Here is a 21,861-nt window from a genome sequence, read left to right on the forward strand (position 1 = left end):
TCATCTTTAATAATACGTACAACTCATCTTTAATAACAAGCAAATAAACACAGAAAAATTCCAAACTTCATCAAGAATAATTCAAGAAACAATTTAGAGCTCTCAGTAACGTAAATAAGATGGTCCCCTCTCCTGGCTGTCAGTTGGATTCTTCTTCTTCTTCCGTTTTACTGTAAGACCTCCAGCCGCCATCTGTCGGTCGCTTTCTGAATTACAACTCCATAGACTTGCAATGGTGAATCACAAAATAAGTACAATTCATCTTTAATAACAAGCAAATAAACACAAAGAAAAATTCTACACTTCAAGAATGACACAAGCAACAAATTTCCATTAAATCAAAGTAGTTTATTTAACTTTGCCTTCTTTGTATAACTTTATTATAAGACACTTCTCTGCTTGTACATTGCTCCCTTGAACTAAAAATGGCAACATTTGTTTGTGGGAATGTAAGTTGGGGTAGACAAACCTTAGATACATACCAATATACATACATGTGTGTATATTACGGTTCCGTTACTAAAACCATAAATGCTAAAAACTGAACCACTCCAGGTACCTCAGTAATGCTGGAAATGTAATACAATCGTTGAGAGATTCTGCTGTGATACACTACTTGTGTTCATCTTTTAACATGGGTACATACATGAATGCACACATCAAACTTGAGGAGAGGTGGAGGACTCCTTGAGCCGGAGTCCAGTGTAAAGCTATCAATGTATCAACCAGTAACAGGCAATGCAAGCTGCACCCATGGGTGTGATCATGCTAAGAAGTCATAGTGGGAAAAACAAAAAGAATAAGTCCAACTTCATTTGCCTGCTGAAGAATCTATACTTAATTTACACAAAAGAAGTTCTCCACTGCAGGTTTCTCATTTGGATGATGAACATATACACACAGCTGAATGTATACACGTGAATGTATTTAAGAAACAGTAGAATTGTCTTAATTATATTAGTTCGATCACACGCGGGCAAACAAGGCAGAAAGTGCTTGCCGTTTTTCTTTTTAATGTTAAATCCTCTGGTCCCCACCCCCTTCCCGAGCTACAACAGACACCAGAAAACACACATCCACGTTAACACAAACATACAGAAATCATCGAATGCCCTACTCGCAACATCCCAGAGACAATCTTCAAATTGTTGTCAGTAAACAAACCCCAACTTACAGCAGTGACAGAATTGACGCAGGAGAAAAAAAAAAGATCTATTTCCACCTCGGATGCCGTTGAAAGTTCTTATTTCATTGTGATACAAACTGCTTAGAAAGATCATCGACATCCATGCGATGCTTTTTTTTTCCTTCCCAGTCAGATTTTTTTTGTGTGTGTTGCCAGTCAAATCTCAGAAACCGTGTAAACCGCAGAATGTCGATTCGGCATCGTTTTGAAACGTTAGGCTGTCCTGCGTTCATCCACGCTTCCTCAACGGCGAGTCCTTCTTGGTGTGAGGAAGTCGCCCTACAGTGCTGCCAGGGTGCCGCCCACGCCTGACAGCAAGGGGGGGGGGGGGGGGGGGGGGGGGGGGGTGAACAAAGGAACAACACTGATGATGTACTCTGGGCCCAAACAGAGCACCCTTCCTGTTGCAGCACGTCTCAAAACCACCAAAAATGTTTGATATACCAACAAGGAGTGCTTATTATAACATACTCAATTACTAACGATGCATTCTAAAAAAAGAAAATAAAAAAGGTAAATCAGGACCTTCATTATCAGACTCAATTTTATTCAACAAAAACAAACTTTGATTTGAAATGGACTGTCGCCACAGAAAACGGGAGGCTTTTAAAGAACTTTAAAATAAATCACACTATCGAAGCCATTATTCCTGGGATTTCTGGCTCTGCAAGGAGGGAAGATGCTACGATGAGGCCTCAAAAGCCTTTCTTCCTACACGAGGAGCAACCAAAACCTAAAGAAGAGTCAGTAAAGGATAAGAAATTTTGGGTGGGGGGAAAAAACGAGTCAGTCTTTATGAGCTGAAGTTACAGACAGGTGAGAACTGAGCTGCGGTACTTCCATGGGTCTTCTCACAGTAATTATACTCGCTGCAGGAGACCATAACGAGAGAAATATACAAAAAAAAAATGACGGGAAAAAAACCCACACAATCGCACATGCGTACACACACTCCCTAGCCTTTCTTAAAGGATTAAAAATTCAACAACAACAACAAAAGATCACACAAACCAAATATCTTCAGGTATGATATCGCTAAAAGGATGAAGCTGCGGGATTTCTTCCCGTGGTGAGGGAAAGCGCGCGGCTCCACTACTGAACATCACCCAAGGCCTAAGTGTGAGAGAAGTATACACAAATATAAAAGTCAGCCCCGATTCTGACGCATCTCACGCTTTTGTGCTTGTAAATGCAGGTGTGTGTGTGTGTGTGTGTGTGTGTGTGGGAGCATTGTGTCTCTCAGAACAAAACGTGCACCTGCATTACACAACCACATGCAAGTCTGATGGGAACGGGGGCCGTTTCCTGATGCAACATTTAAAAAAAAGGGGGCATAAATAAACAGACGTACATTTATAATAACGGACGGTACAGAATACATAATGCAGGGGGGGGTGACTAGGATGGGGGGCACTGGAGTGAATACCATCTCCTTATACGGTGATGCACTAACGATGTAAATGCAAACGGATAAGCCATGACATAATGATCAAAAGAGAAAAACAGGGGAGATGGCGGGAACAAAGTGGGTGGGTTTTTTACTAAAATCTTTAATACTCCAATCAAATCACTTCCTGTTTTTTGGAGAAGGCCAGTTGCCGCGCCTCTCTCCGCGATTGCCGCCTCCGTTTCCTTGCCCCCCGGGGCCGCCGCCGGGTGGGCCGCGGGGGCCTCTGCCTCCTCCTCCTCCTCCAGCGTTGACCCTCCGGTGCTGGCGGTCCATCCCGGGACGCTGGCTGGAGAAGCTTCGTTTGTTGGGCTCTTTGCCCGTCACGTCACGCTCGATGAGGTCTCCGGCGACGCCACCTCCTCTGCCGCCGGGGTGGTGGTGGTAATGCTTCCCTCCCCCTCCGCCCTCCCTGTCTCTGAACTCCGTGAAGTCACTGCTCTCGGAGGCGGTCTCCCACTCCTCGTTGGCCTGGTCGGAGTTCTGGTTGGTGAAATCGGGAGACTTGGCGCCGTGGTTGTGGTGGTGCTGGGGGTGAGTTGGACCTGCGCTGCTCTGGTTGTAGTGGTGATGGTGGTGGCTGTTTGCATTGTTGAGGTGGCCGCCGCCGCCGCTGTTACTGTTGGTGGTTAGTGTGGTGCTCTGGGTGGCATTTTGGGCGTTTCCTGTAACGGAAGGCGGGACTTGAGCTTCGCTGCCGTCCTGCACTGAATTCAGGGAAGGAGACAACGACCTCCCCCCGCTGATGACCCCAACGCCGCCATTGATGCGGGCGGCGTTCTCCCTCTCCTTCAGTTTGCGGAAGCGGGGGGGCTTGTCCTGCTGGTGTTGAGAACGTCCGTGACGCCGACGTCTGGGGGGTCGCTCAACTCCACGGTTGTTAGCGAGAGGGGGAGCGTTCAGCCCTCCGAGGGGGCTGGGGGCAGAGTTGCCGGAAGCGTTTTTGGTTAGGACCCCTCCGTTTTCAGTGGAACTCTGAGGTGCGGGGGCCGGTACAGATGCCTGAGGGGGGTTGGTCCCCTGATTGTGAGCTGGACCTCCATCAGCTACCTTTTCCTTTTTCTCCCCTGCACTCCCCCCCCGGCCCGAGTCTTTAGGCGCAGGAATGGGGGGCGGGCCTTGCTGTTTTCGGCCTAAATTTGACGACTTGGTAGACCCGCCGTTAGGACCCGGCCCCGGTCCGACTCGATTTCCTCCAGCTGGTCCTCCGAGGTTGCCACTGTTTCTGTACATGTTCCCTCCTCCTCCACCACCTCCCCCTCCTCTTCCCCTCCTAGAGGGCACGCCCCTGGGGGTGAAGACACGTGCCTGAGAACCTCTGGATGGTGCAGATGAAACGTTTCCCACGGCGCCAGCATTTTCAGAGCCGCTCTTGGCGTTGCGTTTCTTGTTGTCTTCCTTGTCTGAGGGGGCGAGGTCGCTGGTGCCGCTCTCACTTCCGGTCTCTGAGCCCCTCTCCCTCCTCCTCTTGGGGATCTCCTCGTATTCCGAGCCCTCGCTCCGCGTTTCGCTGCGGTTCCTGGCTCTGGCCGGGTTGTGCTGGGAGCGATCCTGCACATGCCTGCCAGCAGCTCCGTCACCCTTCAGCTCCTGGTGGTGGCCAACAACAACCGATGAGCGGTAGTCTCTACCGCTTCTGCCTCCCATTCTGCCCCGACCGCCAACGGTGGGACCAGCGCTGGCTGCAAAGGCGCCCCGGTAGCCGCGGCCACGCCCATAAAACTCTCCACCACGCCCTCGACCTCCTCTGCCATTCTTGGCAGACATTCCGTGGTGAAAGTTGCCGCCTCCTTGTTCAAAGGAGCGATCTCTGTCCTTCTTTGCAGAGGGCCCTAAAAATGCAGATGGGATGGCGTCTCCATCTTTGGGCCCTCTCGCAGGCACTCCTCCGCCTGACGATCGTTCTTTTCCTCCGTTCCTGGGTTTTTTAGCCTGGTTGGGCTCATCTTTCGAGGGGGCTGAGGTGTTCTGGAAGGTGACTTCCGGTTTTCCGGGGGCGGGCTGACCACCATCTTGGTCTTTGTCTTTTCCGAAGCCTGCGCCTATTTTTCCTCCACCGTCGCTGTCCCCTCGTTCCTTCCGGAACTCCTTCAGCACTGGCTTTTTGATTGGACCAGCCCTCTTGTTGGGGTTGTTGCTTCCGGCCTGGTTGGAGGGTTTGTGGTCGGATGGAGTACTGTCCTCCCCCCCGCGGTGGTTATTAGCACCTCCTGCATTGTTGGCTCTGCGACCATGAGATGACCCCCCACCCACATGGCTGCTTCCAGGCCTTGGCCCCCACTGGGTCTCCGTTTTGTGCTCCCGTCCCCCTCTTTGGTTTGCTTTCGGATGTTGCTGTGGCTGAGGAAGAAGTGGACCAGAGGGATGGGGAGTATAAGGAGGGCCCATCTTCTCCAGTTTCACGTGGCTGATTCCGGAGTTGCCGTTGTTCTGTTTCTCGGAGTCCCCGTCCCGCTGCGCTGGGTGTTTATGCTGAGCCGCTTTGGCGTTCCCATCGTCCCTTGCAGAAGATGCGGACGAAGAGGAGCAAGAAGACGACAAAGAAGGCTGGTGTAAGGGGGGGGAAGAGGTGGCCTTCTTAGTGGGGACCTCGCCCGCCCTGTCGCGCCCGTGTTCTGCCTTATTCGGGTGAAGGGGGAAGTGAGTCTGTGGAGGGTGGTGGCCATGATGTTGGTGATGGTGAGAGTTGCTCTCCACAGAAGGGCCGTTGGCTCGACCGTTGTGGTCATAGTGCGTGGCGCCCCATATTTGACCTTGCTGAGATCCTCTTGTAGGCCCGTCATCCTGCTGGGTGTAGCTTTGCGGCTGGCTTCCCCGTTCCTCCCCCCTCTGCTGCTGCTGATGGGGTGGGATCCTTGCGCCCTGGTCGGGGAAGTTGCTGTAACTTCCCCTTCCGCTCATGTAGTGGTGAGCGTGGTGGCTGCCTCCCTGGGCGCTGGCAGGAGGGGGGGTTTGGTTAGAGGTCCCAGACGAAGAGCTGGGCTGCTGGACCGGAGCCAGTCCACCTTCTCGCAGGCGATGTGGAGGCGTGTCACTCCTACGGCAAACAGAAAAAAAACCCAGATGGTAGCGCTTAAGCCACTGCTGACATTACAGACGGACATCTAAAGGTTAAACATGACTCCATGAGACTCTTTTATAAAAGAAAAACCCTTAAATATAGTCTGCTGTCACTTTTATAGGTAATCATTACAAAACAATGAAGATAGAATAGTTTTATTGTTCAGATCTGAACAGAAATAGACGACCTGGAATGTTTGAATGGAACCATTTGATGTTTCGCCTTAACCCTTAACCACTAGAGAGTTCGCAAGCGATAACATAAGTACACACATTCTTTCAACGACCATGACTCTTCAACCGTTTAACATAATTCCAATGACGTCACATAACCTTAAGCGTTGCATATTAGCTTAAAGCTGATTTTCACTGCTTCAGAATTGTGTTCGTTGCACAGACGGTCGAAGGGTTCCGGTAAGTCAATGAACCCCAACACTGGGGCTGAAACAAGTATCCGAATACTCGCAATCTGTTTCCAAAAACTTCAGTACGAGGTTTCGTGACCGCTGATTTTTTTCCTCTATAAATACGGTGGAGTAAAAATACACATGAGGTAGGCCTGCACAATATACCGCAAATTTATTGTTATCGCAATATCCAGCTCTGCAATATGCATATCGCAAAAGACGGCGAATATCGCAATAAATCGCAGACCCAAAATGTGTTAAAACAATCTTCTAGCAGCTTGAAGCATTTAACGAATCAAATAAATCCCTTTATGCTTTGACCAATCAGATGGACGCCTTCCCATTGTTGACCAATCAGATGGAGGCCTATTATGTTAACCCTGGTCCTGAAGAGCCTCAACCCTGCCTGTTTTCCAGCTCTCCTTAACCAGCTTGCTGTTGATTGGCTGACTCAAGTGATTTCACATCCTGATTGACTGAACACACCTGATTTTGGTTATCATTATCGAGCAGTCTAGGGAGAATTGGAAAACAGACAGGGTTGAGGCTCTTGAGGACCAGGATTAGCCACCCTGATGTTTGTCCCCCATGTCGATGAGGGTCATTTGGAGTATAATTTTTAAACTGTTGCAATGAAATGGGAATGATGTTTTTGTTTATTTTTCTATTTGTTTATTTACCGCAAATTTATCGTTATCGCAATATTGATCACTAATATTGCATATCGCAAGTTTTCCTCATATCGTGCAGCCCTAACATGAGGTATTTAAAATTGCAGAATAATGTTGGATTTTAAGCATAAAAATAAAACAAACGGAATGTGCTGCTGTCACAAGAAGGAAATAAACCTTCAAAGTAAAGTGTCGGTGAAGGCTCTTATTTTTAAAGTAAAGGTAGCTATCAAGTGTTTGTGTCAATGAAAAAAGTTACGTTTACTGAAATAAGTTTTGAAAAAATGATTTTGTATTAAATATATTTGAACAAATCATAAGACAAATATGTAATAATATTATAAAAATCATGAGACTGTCTGCTAGCATGGTGGAGAATCCGTGTTGGAAACAGTCTGTAAAGTCTGGAGTTTTTGCACTAAAGATGAAAAAGTCTGTTTATTATTACACATGTTCTCTGTTGTCAGGACTGTGGACTGTGCGTGTTGTCTAGTTGTTCCATTTCTATTGAGGACCTGCTGTGTCATCTTTTAAGAATATATCTTCTGTCGTCGATCTACTGGAACTGTAGTCAGTTAAACTTTGAGGATGGAAAAACTGTGGAGAACATTCTCAGGATTTGTTGTTAAATGGTCCAAAACAACAGTGATTTTTATATTTTGCTTACTGCTGATGCTAACCAGGAAGTTGACGGAAAAAATTTTGAGTTGTTTAAAGCAATAAATATTCTTTTTCAAAATTCTTTGTCTTTATTGTGGTTTATCGATTGTGAGTTCTTGTTCTAAATAAAAGGTATAAATGACGCTTATTAAATACATATTAGCAACCATTCAAACATCATATACTGAATTGTAAGAATCGTGATCTGTGAGTGGCTGACCTTGATTTGTGAACTGAATTGCCACCTGAGTGACGATCCACAGGCCTAGTTAACACTGGTGCTAAATCTCTGGTGCTAAAGGATAAGGAAACCTCCGCCGTGGCACTTTCCATTCTCACTTATCTCGTTTCAACACCACAACAGTCCAAAGGTGAAGTGAAAAGGTGTAGATAATGAACTTTTTGTAAATTTGAACACGTTAGTGCGTCTGCTAGTGTTCCGTGATCTTATCTGACGGGACTTTCAAAGTTTTGAATTTCAGGTTCCAGCTTTCAACATAATATTGAGCCGCCTCATGTTACTTAATGGTACAAGGAACAAGTTTATAGTAGACCAATTAAATCAAATTTATTATAGATTTGAGACTTTTTTTAAAGGTCTGAATACAAAACCTAAAATCTTGCAAGAACTGTAAATAAAATCAAAGTCTCAGAAGTGCAGTGACAGGCTTTAAGGAATATAAAAGCATCAAAGAGAAGAAAGTAGAAACCCAAAGTAAATCACGAAGGTTTTGATACCTGGTCCCCTTGGTCACTTCCTCATCTTCCAATGCCTGCTTCTGTCTGTGAGGAGAGGTCAGACCACGGCCCTCCCCTCCACTGGGGAACACTTCTGGTCCCCAGGCCAGTTTAGGATCCATAGGTGGAGTCCCGCGGTGTTGATGTCCTGGATGCTGTTGTTGCCTGTCGAAGGGGTCGGATCCTCCTGAATCTGACCGCTCTCGTCCAATAAGCCCTGCAAAAGTCATTTCTTTTAGGTAAAATGTTCTACAAGATATAAGCAGCTTTTTGTTGAATGAAATGGTAATTGGCGTATCCTTATATAGCGCTTTTCTACCCTCCTCGAAGGCCCAAAGCGCTTTACAGCCATTGGCCCATTCACCCATTCACACACACTGGCACCGCCTCAGCTGCCGAACACTGACGCCAACCTTCCACCAGAGCCTGGGGTTCAGTGTCTTGCCCAAGGACATTTTAACACACAGGCGAGCAAGGCGGGAATCGAACCTGCAATATACAGATCAGAGGTCGACCGCCCTACCACTGCACCGCAGCCGCCCGAAATAACCCGACAGACTTCAACTATCATTACTGTCTTTCAGTGTGGCAATCTATTTTTTTCATTTTACATCCACTAACCAGATGGGTGCATGCCAGCCGAGTAATACTCCATGGGTGGAGGGCGGCCCTGCATCATGCGAGGGTCCATGTAGGGCATCATCATCCAGCGAGGGTCAAAGTTCAACGGCAAAGGCTGAGGCCGGACCATGTTGCCGGGCTGATACATAGGTCCGCCCTGCTTAGGTCCAGGCCCCGGTTGGGGGGCCGAACCCGGTGAAGCAGCCTGGGTTTGAGGGGACAGCTGGCTTTGGGACGCCTGGCTGTGTTGCTGCTGCTGCTGCCACTGCTGCTGCTGCTTTAGGAGCTGCTCCTGAAAACAAGGGAAAGTGCAGCGTCAAGGATCCGAAATGAACGGTCATTCAGTTGCGTCAGCATCAACGGCTCCAACAAATTCGTGTCGGACATTTTTCTTTTCTTGTGGACTTAAATTCTGATTTGTTACTTGCTAAATTTACGCTGACAATGAGGGACGTAAACATCCTTACTTGCTGCTGCCTCTGGAAGCGAGGTGGAAGAGACTTTTGGTACTTTGAGTAACCCTGGCCTGGAGGACCACCAGTTTGACGGCCTGCACCTCCACCAATGTTCTCAGATTTCACAGGGTCGACTCCTCTCTCAGCCACACCCGCTGAGCGTACGTGAGGACTGACCACGGACTCTTCCTTGCTCTCCCCTGTTAATGGTACGTCGAGGATGGACTGCTGGGGCTTTTGCACAGCCGATTGAGCACATTGTTGAGCATCTGAAGCAAAAATTCAAAGTCAAAAGTTCAAATTAGACACTTTGATTTCATTAAAAAAAATGAAATACAGTTTAAAAAAAGCTTTTAGAAAACACTCTAAAAAAAGAAAGAAAAAAAAAGAAAATAAGAAATCAGACGCCAACTTCAGCCTCATCTGACTTTTACGATGTGAAAAATAAAAACATAAACGGTCACCAAAACTGGTATTTCATGAATATAATCGTAAAAATAATCCACCGTTTGAACAACTTTAATAGCAGCATCCTTGTAACATTAGACAGCCGGTTTGATTATTATGCTGCATTATTATTATGGTCTGTGGGAACAACCGTCACAATGAATCTATATAGTTTTTTGTCTGTTAAATGCAACTTTCTTTTACCTTTAAAGTTCTCCTGTTTCCTCTCTGGATCTTTTCCGCCAAAACACACTTTCTGAATATGTTCATTTGTCTTTGTTATGTTTAACAGTGCAGCTGCTTTAAGAAAGCAGCAGATGATTTTTTTGACACGTGACCGAGCGACTTGACATGCGTCAAGAATGGGTCAGATGTGGTGGGAACCCAGCAGTTTTCCAAAATAAAACTTCCTTCAAAATCTGATTATAGATAAACTGAAAAAATGCAGGTTATGTTTATTATCTGTGCGGCCTGGTACCAACTGTCATATGGAATGGTACCGGGTTGGGAAGCACCATCCTAATTCTTATTCGTCAGATCTCTGAGCTCTGCTCTCTTATCTATACCCACAATAAGAACTAGGACTCACGGAACGGCCTCATTCCAGTATTGCGGTCCTGATCTGTGCAACAACTCATTAGCCACATTGTTTCCTGCCAATTGTTGGTTTTAGACAATTGTGTTTTATAAGTTCTCATTGTTTTAACCTCTGTTTTTTCTGCCTAGTACCTTGTGTTCTAAACAAGCCGATGTCAGGTGCTCTACGAATAAATACGGTGATCGATTGAAGTGAATTGAATGAATTGAAGGGAACTCTGCATCGGAACATCTCACCTGCACCGGAGTCGTAGCTGCTGTTGCTGCTAGCTCGCTGGCGTTCATGTGCCGCAGTGCCAGGTCCAGGTGGGGCTGCGACAACTGGAGGCTCTTCGGGGTCCACGCACGGGGAGGAAGGCTGGCTGATGTTTGGGGACGACGCCGAGACAGACGGACTAGGGCTGCCCACTGTCGCAGCTGCAGAGTTCCCGTCAAGGCTGGGGGGCTTACTGTTGCCACCCGTTGCGCTGCTACCCTGCTGTTGTTGCTGCTTCTCGTCCAACCTTTTCAGCTTCTCAGCGCAGGCTGCACGTCGCTCCTCCTCCATCCTACGCTCCTCCTCCTCACGGCGGCGCCGCGCCCGCTCCACGGCTGCAGAGATCTCGGAGGACGACTGCTTCCTGCGCTGACGCCAAGTTTCGTCCTCGTCCTCTCCCTGGGTTCCTGGCTGGGCAGGAGGGGTGGGGCCACCTCCTGCTGGCTGATGCTGGGCAGGTTTCCCCGGACCAGGAGGTGCACCCTGACTAACTGAGCGTTCCTACAGTGTTAAAATCACATTTAGGATTCATGCTACACTTGTAACTAGAATAGATGGTGAGGTCACTTATTCTGAGAATGATCACAAAAACTGTAAAATTTGGAAAAAAAAAAAAAAAAGGAAACTTGAACTAAAGATGATTTTGAAAACGAGCCATCAACGACAGCTTATGGTCATGGTGGAGATGACTCATCTGTGAGACCCTATTTGATTGTCTACCTGCCGATAAAAGCAGTAGGCGCCTTGTCCAAGGAGCGGCCCTGGTGGGGGGGAGGGCTGCTCCCGGGGACCACCCAATCCAGGCCTGCGCCCCTGTACAGGCAGACGCGGTTAGCCATGGTCCACCAGTTCTCTACACTGACACAACCAAGCACTAACAGAACTGCCAACAGTAAATACTCGTCTCCATGGTGACGGCAGACTTGTCCCTGCTCAGACATTGCTGTCTTTCCATACGTGTCACTTAGCTGACTACCTGATAATTGGCTGGCGGTCCCTGGCTTCCCCAACTCGCTCCTCCCTCCTCGGCCCATCCTGGCTTGCTGGAGGGGGGTTGGTGGCCATTGTCCGCATTGGAGGGAGGAGTGCGGCGGGAATCACCACCACGTTCTGAGGCTTGAGGGTAAGATGCTGCAGGGCCGCCATCCTGAGACCTATGTGGCTCCCTGAAAGCGAAATTGAAGAAAGCAAAAACGTTATTTGTACTCGGCTGTCTATTTATACTCCAAAAGTCAATACAAGGAGATACAGTTTACTTTGACATCCTCTTGCTTCCTTACCGCGAGTCATTCTTGCTCTCAGTCCTCTCTTCTTCTCCTTCTTCCTCACCCTCATCGTCGCTGAACTTCAGCTTTGCAGAGTAATCGATCTCCTCATGCGCTCCTTAAATACAAGACGGAAGATTTTAGACTCCACAAAATGATTTCCTTTGGCTCTTGCATTTACAGAAAAGGATCCAGAAAACAAGTTGTGCACTTCTGATATCATTTCACTATGTCAGATACTGGGTGCGTGCAAATTTTTGTTAGTTTAGTGGCGGTGATAACATTACTGCTCAAAGCTGCAGTAAAAAAAAAAAAAAAGAATCCCAAAAATCATTTGGTCCTTCACTCCAGGACAGCTGCAGGACATAAATATGGCAGATTTTAAACGTGCCCTAGCTTCCTTTTGCAGTTGTGGAAAAAATAAAACGGATTTTAGGAGGTAGAAACTACATGCTAGAATAGAAAACACATAAAAGATGGTACAGAAAAAAACAAATTCAAAAACTCAACCAAATAGAACGCTTTGAAACCAGCGTCTGTCAGATATTGATGCTAAATGTTCACGTGAGAACCAGTTCTTCGTGCACCTGCCCAACCCTCATCCCCGTCGTGGTCCAGCTCATCAAGCTCCTTCAGGTCATCCTGTTTCAGGATGGAGGGCCGTTTCACCACCTCTCCACCTAAATCCCGAGGGTTGCCTTGACTCCGGTTGTCAGAACCACCTGGGCCACGTGGGAACCTAAGAAAATAAATAAAAGAAAAGTTATTTTTTAATAGAGATATGAGGTTTTGTCAGATTAATACCAAATTGGAAGAAAAAAAAGCAAAAATAACCTTGGACCAGGCCCTTCCCCAGGTGCCGGATACCTGTAGGGTCCCTGAGGGCCGAAAGGGGCCGCTGGGAAGGGCAGATAGGGAGAATACATCTAAAGAGAAAAAGAGGGGAAAAAATATTTATATAAAGATTTATTTACGCCAGCATAGCTAGAATTTAACGTATAAGAACACCTACAAAGGGAGGCATGATCCCTCGATAAGGAGGAAACCCGGGCCCCACGGGGGGTTGGGGCAGGGGCAAGGCGGGACTGCCTGCAGGAGGATTCCTAGGTGGCCCGTGGTTCTGGGGGTTTTGTGGGGGGACACCGGCTGCCCCATCCATCACCAGAGCTCCACCTGTGCCACCCTCGACTGCCCCCTCCCCAGGCATGGTGGGCGCCAGGGCTCGGCCCCCACCATCCCGCCAACTTGTAACGTCTGTGGAAAAATTGAGGGAAGAGATGTGAGAAAAGAGGCAGGCATTTGGTCTGACGCTTAGTGATGTGGGCCTTTAAGTGACTGGTTCAAATCCCAGGATGATATGATTTTATTTTTTTCTGTTTTCACATTTAATTCTGAAGATTCCTCAACTTTGGAAAGGAATGGTCAGCTTTTATAAACACTGACTTAGGATATTTAGATTTTATAGCTTGCAATTGTCTCATTCCAACCTAGGACCCAGAAATAAGCACATTTTTTTAATAAAATCAGTCAAAATTCTTTTGCTCCAAAGATTATTTGTCTCTACAAAGGCGTCTGTAATCCCGTCTCCATGTCTGGATTCATGGGATCATTCAGAGATTCTCCATGTACGGTGAGCTTCACCATCTACTGCAGGATCTGCGTCTGAATGACGGACGCTTTCAGCGGTACTTCTGTCTCTCTGTGACCTAGTCTAATGACTTTCTTTCCCGCTTTAGCCCGAAGACGGAGAAATTAAGATAAAATTAGGGGGATGTTTTTGTTATTGTTTTGATACAAACACGAAAAATATCATAAAGTTCAGGAGGAAAATAACCAGCTTCTCCTCCGTGTTGGTTTTAACTGAACTTTATGCTGTTTCGAGGAAAACATGAGTTAATGTCAGTGCTAAAGTGTTGTGTAAAAACAAAGTTTGGGGAGGAAGTACGTTTATGGTCCATACTTCCTAGTATGTTAGCCTGTTATGTTCTTAAAATGCGGCTGAATCATTTGCCGTCAAACAGTCAAATCAGAACTGCATTCCCCTCTTTTTACGTAACCTTTGCTAAAGTCGACAGGGGGTTGCAGGCCTAGCAGGGGTAACTCACTCTGGGGGCGGAGGCTTGGTCCGGGCCCATACCACTGATCTGCAGTGGCCTGTTCTCTGCCAGCTTTGTCCTGGTCTCCAGCCGCCTGCAGGGTAGGAAATTCCTCGCGAGAGAATGGCGATGGTAGGTTTAATCCCTTTCCACCTGTAAGCATAGAGCGAATAAAGCCATAAGCACAGGACAAAATGAAAACGTGCATAAAACCGTGAAAAGGAGGGCTCACCATCCCCTTGTGTTCCATGTGTAACACTGGCTTGTGCCCATGACCTTGCCCCTACGGCCTGGGTTGAAACTGGGGCCGGCACCTGAATTATGTTGATCATTAGTGCCACTTTTAACCAAAAATATTCAACAGTAAACTTGGCTTTCATTCTAAAGCTTAGGGTACCTCTGAAGCTGGAGGGGTTTTCGGGCGGGTCGGTGCAGGTGTCTGTGAAGCCGCAGACTGCTGCGAATCCGGCTGCTGTGCTGACGATGCATCGGTACTAAGAAAGACACAAAGCACCCCAAATGTGAGACCAAAACAAAACTAGAATTGGTATGAATGACAGGTCCAAATATGGCGCCGTCCTGCATGCTGCACGCTGCTACCTCTTTGGGTCTGCTGGTTCCGGTTTGCTTGCCCATCCTGTGCCGTCTTTGGGAACGAGCGAGACGTTGGGATCGTTGCCTTTGTTCTCTGCCTTTAGACTGGGCAGGTTAGCAGGGGGCGGCATTCGCCGTGCAGCGGCAACTTTACCAAGAGACTGCAGGCCATGGCGGGGGGTGACTGATGCAAGAAAAACAAAAACGGATCAGAAGAAACAGGAAAACCCTGTACTCACTGCATAACACACAAAAAAATATCAGCAAGTATTGCTGTTCTACTTCCTAGGTCAAATAACGATGCAATACAGGCTTACTAATAACTGTTCAATAAAATGTAAAGACTTATTTTAGACTTGAAAATCTTATTGAAATCTTTAAAACATCTTATTCCAACGATCCCTAATAACACCAGTTTTTTCCCTCTTTTATGCAAAAGTGATCATGTATGCTAAGTGGTCTTGTTTCAAGAAATAGATTTGCTTCATTTGGAGAAACTGGGAAGTTTTATTTGACTCATAACAAAGTAAAAATGCATTTAAACCAGAGCAGGACAGAAGATTGAAATTTGACATACATTTACATGTAATTTTAGGGCAAATTTCTCTTAAAATGAGTAATTCTAGTCTTATTGTTATGATGACATATGGTCTAGAAATAAGAACAGTTCAGCTGTTGTTAAACTCGTATTTATTTGCGGGGAAAACTATAAAAAAATTTAAGACATATTTCTAATTAGCAATTGGAATACACCCAAATATCAGCGTTTAAAGCTAACTACAAGCAATAATTTACACTTAAATGGGCAGAATACCACAACTGAATGTAAGGAACCTTCACCAAATTCTATTAGTTCTATTGGCAGGTTTTTCACTAATAAAACTTGACTTTTCCATACATTTCTGTATTTATCCCAGGGCTTTTCTGAAATAAGAAGAGATGAACGCATCACAAGCTTATGGGAAAACCAAAATACTCACCAACAGGCTTTTGTGTTTCAAGGCTCTTTCCTTTGTATGTATCAAACAAGTTGAGAGACGCATACTTGGTTTTGCCTTCCTTCCCCTTTGCAGTTTGCCCAGAGCGCTCTGACATTGCGCTGTCCGCTCATTGAGTATGGTGAACCCTGAGACTGACAGAAAAAAAGCATGAGCCATTATGTTAAAACCTGTTATGTCTTTTAAATGAAGTTGCATTTGGTCAGTTACTGTGTGCATATAGGGTGGCAAACAACACGGTCATGTCCGGATGACTCAGTTATAGCCACGTCACATATTGATGGACTGCTAAAGCCCCCTTTGATCTGTTTTCAAAGTGTTTCCAGTGGTCTTTTTAGCTTTAAAAAAAACTGTCGCTTTAAAGGGTTTCTGCAGAGCAGCAGGAGTTCATTCGAAATTTGCGGGCGGGACCGTTGGTGCAGAGCTGCCAATCCCTGCCCTCCCTTTCACATCATCCATAACTGAGAGCTCTCTGTTTACACTCTCTCCCACTAGCTTACAGCCTCTAACATCCCCAATCTAACATTACAGGTGCAGCAAAAATGGTGAGCAATATTGGATCTATCCAGCCGTACAGCTTTGATCCAGATTCCAGCTCAGACAAAGACGTTCTTGGATCTATTTGTCTGCAAGTGGATGCATCAGAATGGAGCGGAGATGGGAGCTTATAGCCCACCCAGCGTATTTTCTACGTCATATATACGATCTTTTTCAAAAGTCATTTTTGCGTCTGCCATTGCGTCAATTAGCGGTGCAATGGATCATGGTTGATCTGTGACCGTGCAGATAACTAGCACTGTTTGGCACACACGTGTCCCACAACATTCTGACATCTCCTGCTTCTCTTACTTTTTTATTTAGATTCAATGCACCATAATGTACTGTGTTTATTATGCATATTGAGTATTTTTTATACATAGGAATTTAGATTCAAAAGATGTAATTCGTGTTTTAATTTTGTAAATAGGCCTATAGGAGCAAAAATTTCAATGAGTTTGTATATATGCACTGTTCTGTAAATAGCTTTTTATATTATACTACCTTGATGTTTGCATTTATGCTAAATTTTCTTTGTTCTTGTCTCTTTTATATCATTCAATGTTTCAAGTCTTTTTTTCCCGCTGCTGTCAGTTGCTATGGTGACAAACAAATTTTTACCACGTGTGGGATCAATAAAGTATTTCTGATTCTGATATATATAGATATGTGTTGAAGTACTTTTATTATACCATGGTCCGGGTGAATTCTTGAGCCTGATTGGCTACTGGGTGTTGATTTAAAAAGTGATAACCCACGCCGAAAAATCAAGTTCCGGTCAAATAGCTTAAATGTTCGGTTTCACTGAGCTGGCGTCTTTAAAACAAACTTGGTATAAGCGGGTTAATGGCCTTAGAAATGCGTATTATCAGAATTAATGCACTTTGCGGAAAACATCATCCTCTGCTTCGCGTCGGACGGTTCAGTTCAGGCTTCCACACCGTGCGTTAATTTCTGATAATGCACACTTTGTCTGCCATCAACCCTTACTTAAATATATGTTTTAAAGCTTTCCAAAAAAAGATTTAGTGGGCCTTTCTCTTGTTATTTTGTCTCGTTGTTTTTTCCTTTTTAATGATCCAAAAAATGTACCAAACAGTGACTCTAGAACTGTGACACGATCTGTACCGTGAGTTTTGTGATCCATTGCACCCCTAAATAAAATGTTGTGATGTGTTCACAATACGCAGACTTCTAGTAGAGTATTTATTTGTAATAAAAAGCTTGAAATATATAGCGCTGATAATAGTAATGACAAGAAAATAAATAACCAATCCCTCATTGGGATGCAACATCCAAACACGATCAAGTCTGAAACCATGTGATTGGGCCTGATTTCCAATCACATGATTGGATTGGGACATCCCTAGTTCAAACGGTTGAAATGAATCATTATATCTACAAAAGATCAAATGTAAAAAGCATAAAGCTTACAATGCTATGAATGAAAAAGACAACTATTTAAAACCCAATTACTGCCATTGCTTTTTTCTTTTAAGACAACCATTACGCTATAATAATCTTAAATAGATGTAAAAAAGGACTGGCCCAAATTTTTTTAAAAAAAGGTACATTAGATAGTGAAAAGCAGGATGTTGGTTTCTATAGCAACACATCATAAATTATAGTCTTACATGCCTTGGCTTGAGTCTGGGTGAAGCTCCATGGCAACAAACATGGTTTTGGCTTTAACTCGTTTTACTGTGCATCAATAAAACATACGGTGATGATATATGTGCAATTCAGCGTGATTAGGCAGCCTGAAACAGACCAATCTGCCAAGACTTTTAATAGAATTAACACAAATCTTTTGTTGAAAGATGATCAGACAATCAATTAGAGAGCACAGCAAAAATGGGAGAAAAATGTAGTTGTTTTACGGTTAGAAATAGCAGATTCCATAAATCCAGTATGTGAATTGTTTGTGTGCGTCACACAAGCTCCTATCACAACTAACGTTAAATTGCAACTGTGCAAGACACAAATGTGGATTACAGTTCTAATTAAACAGATACATAACTCAAAGCCAAACATTTTGCACCACAAATGTTTTGCAAATCAATTCTGAACTGCAGTAATAGAGTAATCAGTAAATTGCTAAACGTAAACCATTAGGAGATAAGGAAACTACTGCTGTTTGATCATTAACATACATTTGTAATTTTTCAAAATCAACATCAACATGTCTTAAGTGAATGAATTGGGAATGCCACCGTTTAAAACCAATCCATATTTTACACCAATCCTGGGGAAATTGTTGCTTCCCTACTGCATACCAGTACGTAGAAAAGGCCAAACAATGTGATATATTTAAGAAGGATTTATTATATGACACCAGGCTTAAGTATGAGACAAGTGAGAGGTTTTTCTTCATTATTACTGGCTTATTAGCAAAAAAGCATTTTTAATTTTTTTGTCATTTAGTAATACACAAATCTAAATTGAACCAAAAAATAACCCAATAATTGATATTAGAAGCAAATCGTGGGGAATCGTTGTTTTAATCTATACAGATCTTCCAAACAGAATTACTTTTCACAAAATGTCTTACAAGTTGTGACAATTTTTCCATAAACTTAAAAAAAGCATACATTTAAAGGGTTTGCCTCTTAGTCTATCCAAGTCCTCTTTATTACATTATAATCATTACTTGATTAGAAATAGATGTGTTTACAGAATCAAAATAAATTCATTACCGTGTTTCTCAACAATAAAATCCCATTTTAAGGCTTTAAAATAAAGCCTGAAATTTAAATTCTGTTTTGTTCAGATCATCAAACAGGACTGTAATCTGAAACCAGAATTATGAAAAAAAAAGAGGATAGAAATGTTTGTATCTTTAACTCAGCACAGGTTAGAGTAAAACTACACACATATTCAAGATAAGGTGGTGAAAAAAACACTTTAAAAGTCGGGGTTTGCGCAGTGGCACCGAAGCTGTGGCTCAATAGCGACAGATGAGATTAGAAAATTAGGTCGTGGATGGCTGGTAAACTACATGATGTGTGGGGATTAGGGAGCAGCAGCTCCACCGCAGCAGCGTCCATCACAAAAGAGGCCCCAACAAGTAGCTTTAACACCATCTAGCAAACTTGGATACAAAGCCGCCTTTTCTAAAGCCGGTTTATGTCACCAGAGATGAATAAACGGTGGATATTAGCATGTTTTGGTGAAGCTAACCCAGGCTAGCTGGCTGCCACACAAGGCCTCGCTGTTCTCGTTGGGAGGGGGACTGCGATGCTGTTTCATAATGTCAATCCAACACCTTGCGCTGCCTTTAGCTTTCTACTTTGCAGCTCCACGCCGTCTCACTGACACACCGACATTACGAGGGGGACGCTCGTGTCAACCGGCACGGCGTATTCACTGATGATGAAACGCGCGCGGGGGGGGGACGAGGCGAAATATAGCGTTAATTGGGAGAACAAAACAAAATGGCGCTGGACAGGCCTGAAATCCCGTTAACGGAGCCACCGTAAAGCAGTCCGAACAGATGTAGAAACATTCGATTGTGTGAATATCCAAACACTTAAAGTGTTCGTAATTTTAAAAAAAAACAACGTTTTTTTTTCCATGACTGTAGGGTAAAGTTAAGATATAATTTTACAAGAAACTGCACAGCTAGCTTAGCTAACTCATCCGCTATTAGAAGCTACAACGCGATTATTAGTAAAGAAAACGCAACAACAGATATAAAAACACAACTACTGTCAAATACAAAAAATAGCCATGTTTATATTTTAAATGTACAGTTTACACACATAACAGAAACCAGCAGACCCTTAAGATAGCATGCTAAACACAGTAACCTCACATATCAGCTGAGCTAACAACAACAATCAAGACCCTATCCCTTGCTTCGACTGTTATTCCATATAAACTGGATTCGGTTGACCCAAAGCCGAGATTTGAAACGCAAATTAGTCCCTCTCCCTTTAGTTGGATGCAGTCGCTTTCGGTTTTGTTAAAGCGAGCCGAATCTCCGGCCACTGACCTGGTCTCGTCCCGACTTGTCTCGAGGTTGAATCCCAGAGTGAGGTAAGCTAAGCTACGCGTCCTAGCTAGCAGCTAGCTAAGCCGAGCACAAACAGACTGGCACCGGCGGGCGTGAAAAGCTCACAAACTTTGATACGAGTTTCTCACCAACCATTTAAAATGAAATAAAAACAAACGACAAAGTTGGTGACGAGTTCCGCTTACTTGTACTCGTTTTCTTTTTTCCCCCAAAAGAAACGAAACGGATAAAGAAAACTGTTGATGTAGGACACGATCCGTCACCAAAGAGCCGTGAACGGCTACTGTGGGTGATTCCGGGAGATGGGTGCCGTTTGGAACATTCACAGAAAAGACAAAAAAACATCACTTTTTAACGTTTTTATTCAAACTAACGTCAAATCCAAGAATTGCTCACAATACTGGCAGACGTTTAGAAAAAGAGCTATAAAACTTCACACATTTCAGAATTGAAATAGCTGGATTTAATAATGTGGTTTAGTTTTTAAAAATATCTGTATTTTGAATTAAACCTGTATTGTCATTGCAACAAATAAAAATTAAATTGTCAATTAAATTGGACATTTTACTTAACCAAACATTAATTAATTAAGTACAGTTATTACACTTGTTGGAGAGTAATAAAAAATCGGTTTGGCATACATATTTACCCTTTCTTTAAAAAAATAATAAAAATGAGGTTCAAATAATATTTCACTTTAAAATATATATTTTTTGGACTAAACTATTTTAGTGGGTGGCAGCATTGTTGTTGATTTATTTTACAATAGCCTTAATAAATGATTAATGACCCACATTGATTATTTTCACTTCACAGAATTCCTCTTTTAATGCATCCAGCATTCATTCACAGGGGATTTAGTAAAGAAAAAATAAACTACTTTCCTTTTAAATCAAAACAAAGAGATGAAAATAGAAACAAGTATGAATCCATGGACATGGTCAATTGAGGACTTCCTCGGTTCTTTAAAGCTCCGATTTAAAACCACCTGATGATAACTTAGCTTTAAACACTTTACAGTGAAGTTCGAAAGAGTTTCCAGTCTATTTAAACCCTTTTAGGGTCACAAAAATGTTAAAGAACAAAATGTGGTAATAAGCATTTTAAAGGAAAGCAATTACATCCAAAAATGTTCTTGTTTTGTTGTCTTGGAGTCGAGTTAAACGTACTTTGTGATGTCTGGGTACACTTTAATTAAAACTCATGGAACCAAAATAGTAATTCGGTTTCACTAAAACATAAATCTGAACAAGATTCATTATAGATAAGTTTATTTTTAAATGAAAATTACAACATAAATGTTGTGTATTTGTATAAATTCATGAGTTGAACAGAATTCGTTCTTATTTTTATTCATTTTTAGTATAGATTTGAGGTCCAAATGTCAACAAAACACAATAAAAAACAAAAATAGAAAAATTCAATTAAAAGTGAAAGCGTAAATTGTAAACGTAAACTCTTACGGCATCCACTCAAGTACCCCCACATTGGGGAATGGAAACAAATATGGGCTGCACCTGATGTTGGTGCGGATTAGAAGGATTTGAATCTCCAAAGCATTAAAGACGCCGTATAAACCCATAAATAGGATTCCTTAAAAGAGCTTGGGGAGTGTTAACTCCAACAAATATCTCACTTACGCTCCGCCACTGTGGTCCTTTTAATAAAACCCTGAGGGCAGCATTAGATGTCACCTCCAGCCTCTGCATGCTAAATATCCTGCAGTCCATAGGTGTGCAGCACACAGAGCTGAGCAATCATCAAAGTAGGACTTTGCTTCCTAATTGAACAGACAAATACATTATGTATTA

At 43.9% G+C, this 21,861-nt stretch overlaps 1 protein-coding gene across 4 annotated transcripts; it reads right to left on the reverse strand.

Annotated features, from left to right (window-relative positions):
• Positions 1-327: 327 nt before the first annotated feature.
• Positions 328-20,418, reverse strand: prrc2a (proline-rich coiled-coil 2A). 4 transcript variants are annotated; one of them, XM_020707049.3, is made up of 17 exons: positions 20,236-20,385; positions 15,481-15,632; positions 14,507-14,684; positions 14,304-14,400; positions 14,139-14,220; positions 13,916-14,059; positions 12,823-13,064; positions 12,645-12,736; positions 12,398-12,549; positions 11,826-11,928; positions 11,522-11,711; positions 11,266-11,358; positions 10,527-11,046; positions 9,258-9,514; positions 8,791-9,082; positions 8,170-8,386; positions 328-5,670 (listed from the first exon to the last, which is right to left on the reverse strand). In XM_020707049.3, the coding sequence occupies exons 2-17, from the start codon at positions 15,593-15,595 to the stop codon at positions 2,754-2,756; spliced, it is 5,691 nt and encodes a 1,896-aa protein (XP_020562708.1). In that variant the 5' UTR covers positions 15,596-15,632; positions 20,236-20,385; the 3' UTR covers positions 328-2,753. The 4 variants fall into 4 exon arrangements, with proteins under 4 accessions (XP_020562708.1, XP_020562709.1, XP_011479024.1 ...); XM_020707050.3 differs by having other exon boundaries at positions 20,030-20,337; XM_011480722.4 differs by lacking the exon at positions 11,266-11,358 and having other exon boundaries at positions 20,236-20,418.
• Between the last annotated feature and the right edge of the window lie 1,443 nt (positions 20,419-21,861).

The sequence above is a fragment of the Oryzias latipes genome, chromosome 11 (genome assembly GCF_053564925.1).
Source record: "Oryzias latipes strain Hd-rR chromosome 11, Olatipes_Hd-rR_3.1".
Taxonomy (NCBI): Eukaryota; Metazoa; Chordata; class Actinopteri; order Beloniformes; family Adrianichthyidae; genus Oryzias; species Oryzias latipes.

Bases quoted from the DNA above. Each gene is read 5' to 3' on its own strand.
- prrc2a (XM_020707049.3), bottom strand. From the start codon at position 15,595: ATGTCAGAGCGCTCTGGGCAAACTGCAAAGGGGAAGGAAGGCAAAACC. The intron at 14,685-15,480 runs GTGAGTATTTTG...TTCTTGCATCAG, and splicing joins TGAAACACAAAAGCCTGTTG to TCACCCCCCGCCATGGCCTG. The intron at 13,065-13,915 runs GTGAGTTACCCC...ATTTTTCCACAG, and splicing joins ACCAAGCCTCCGCCCCCAGA to ACGTTACAAGTTGGCGGGAT.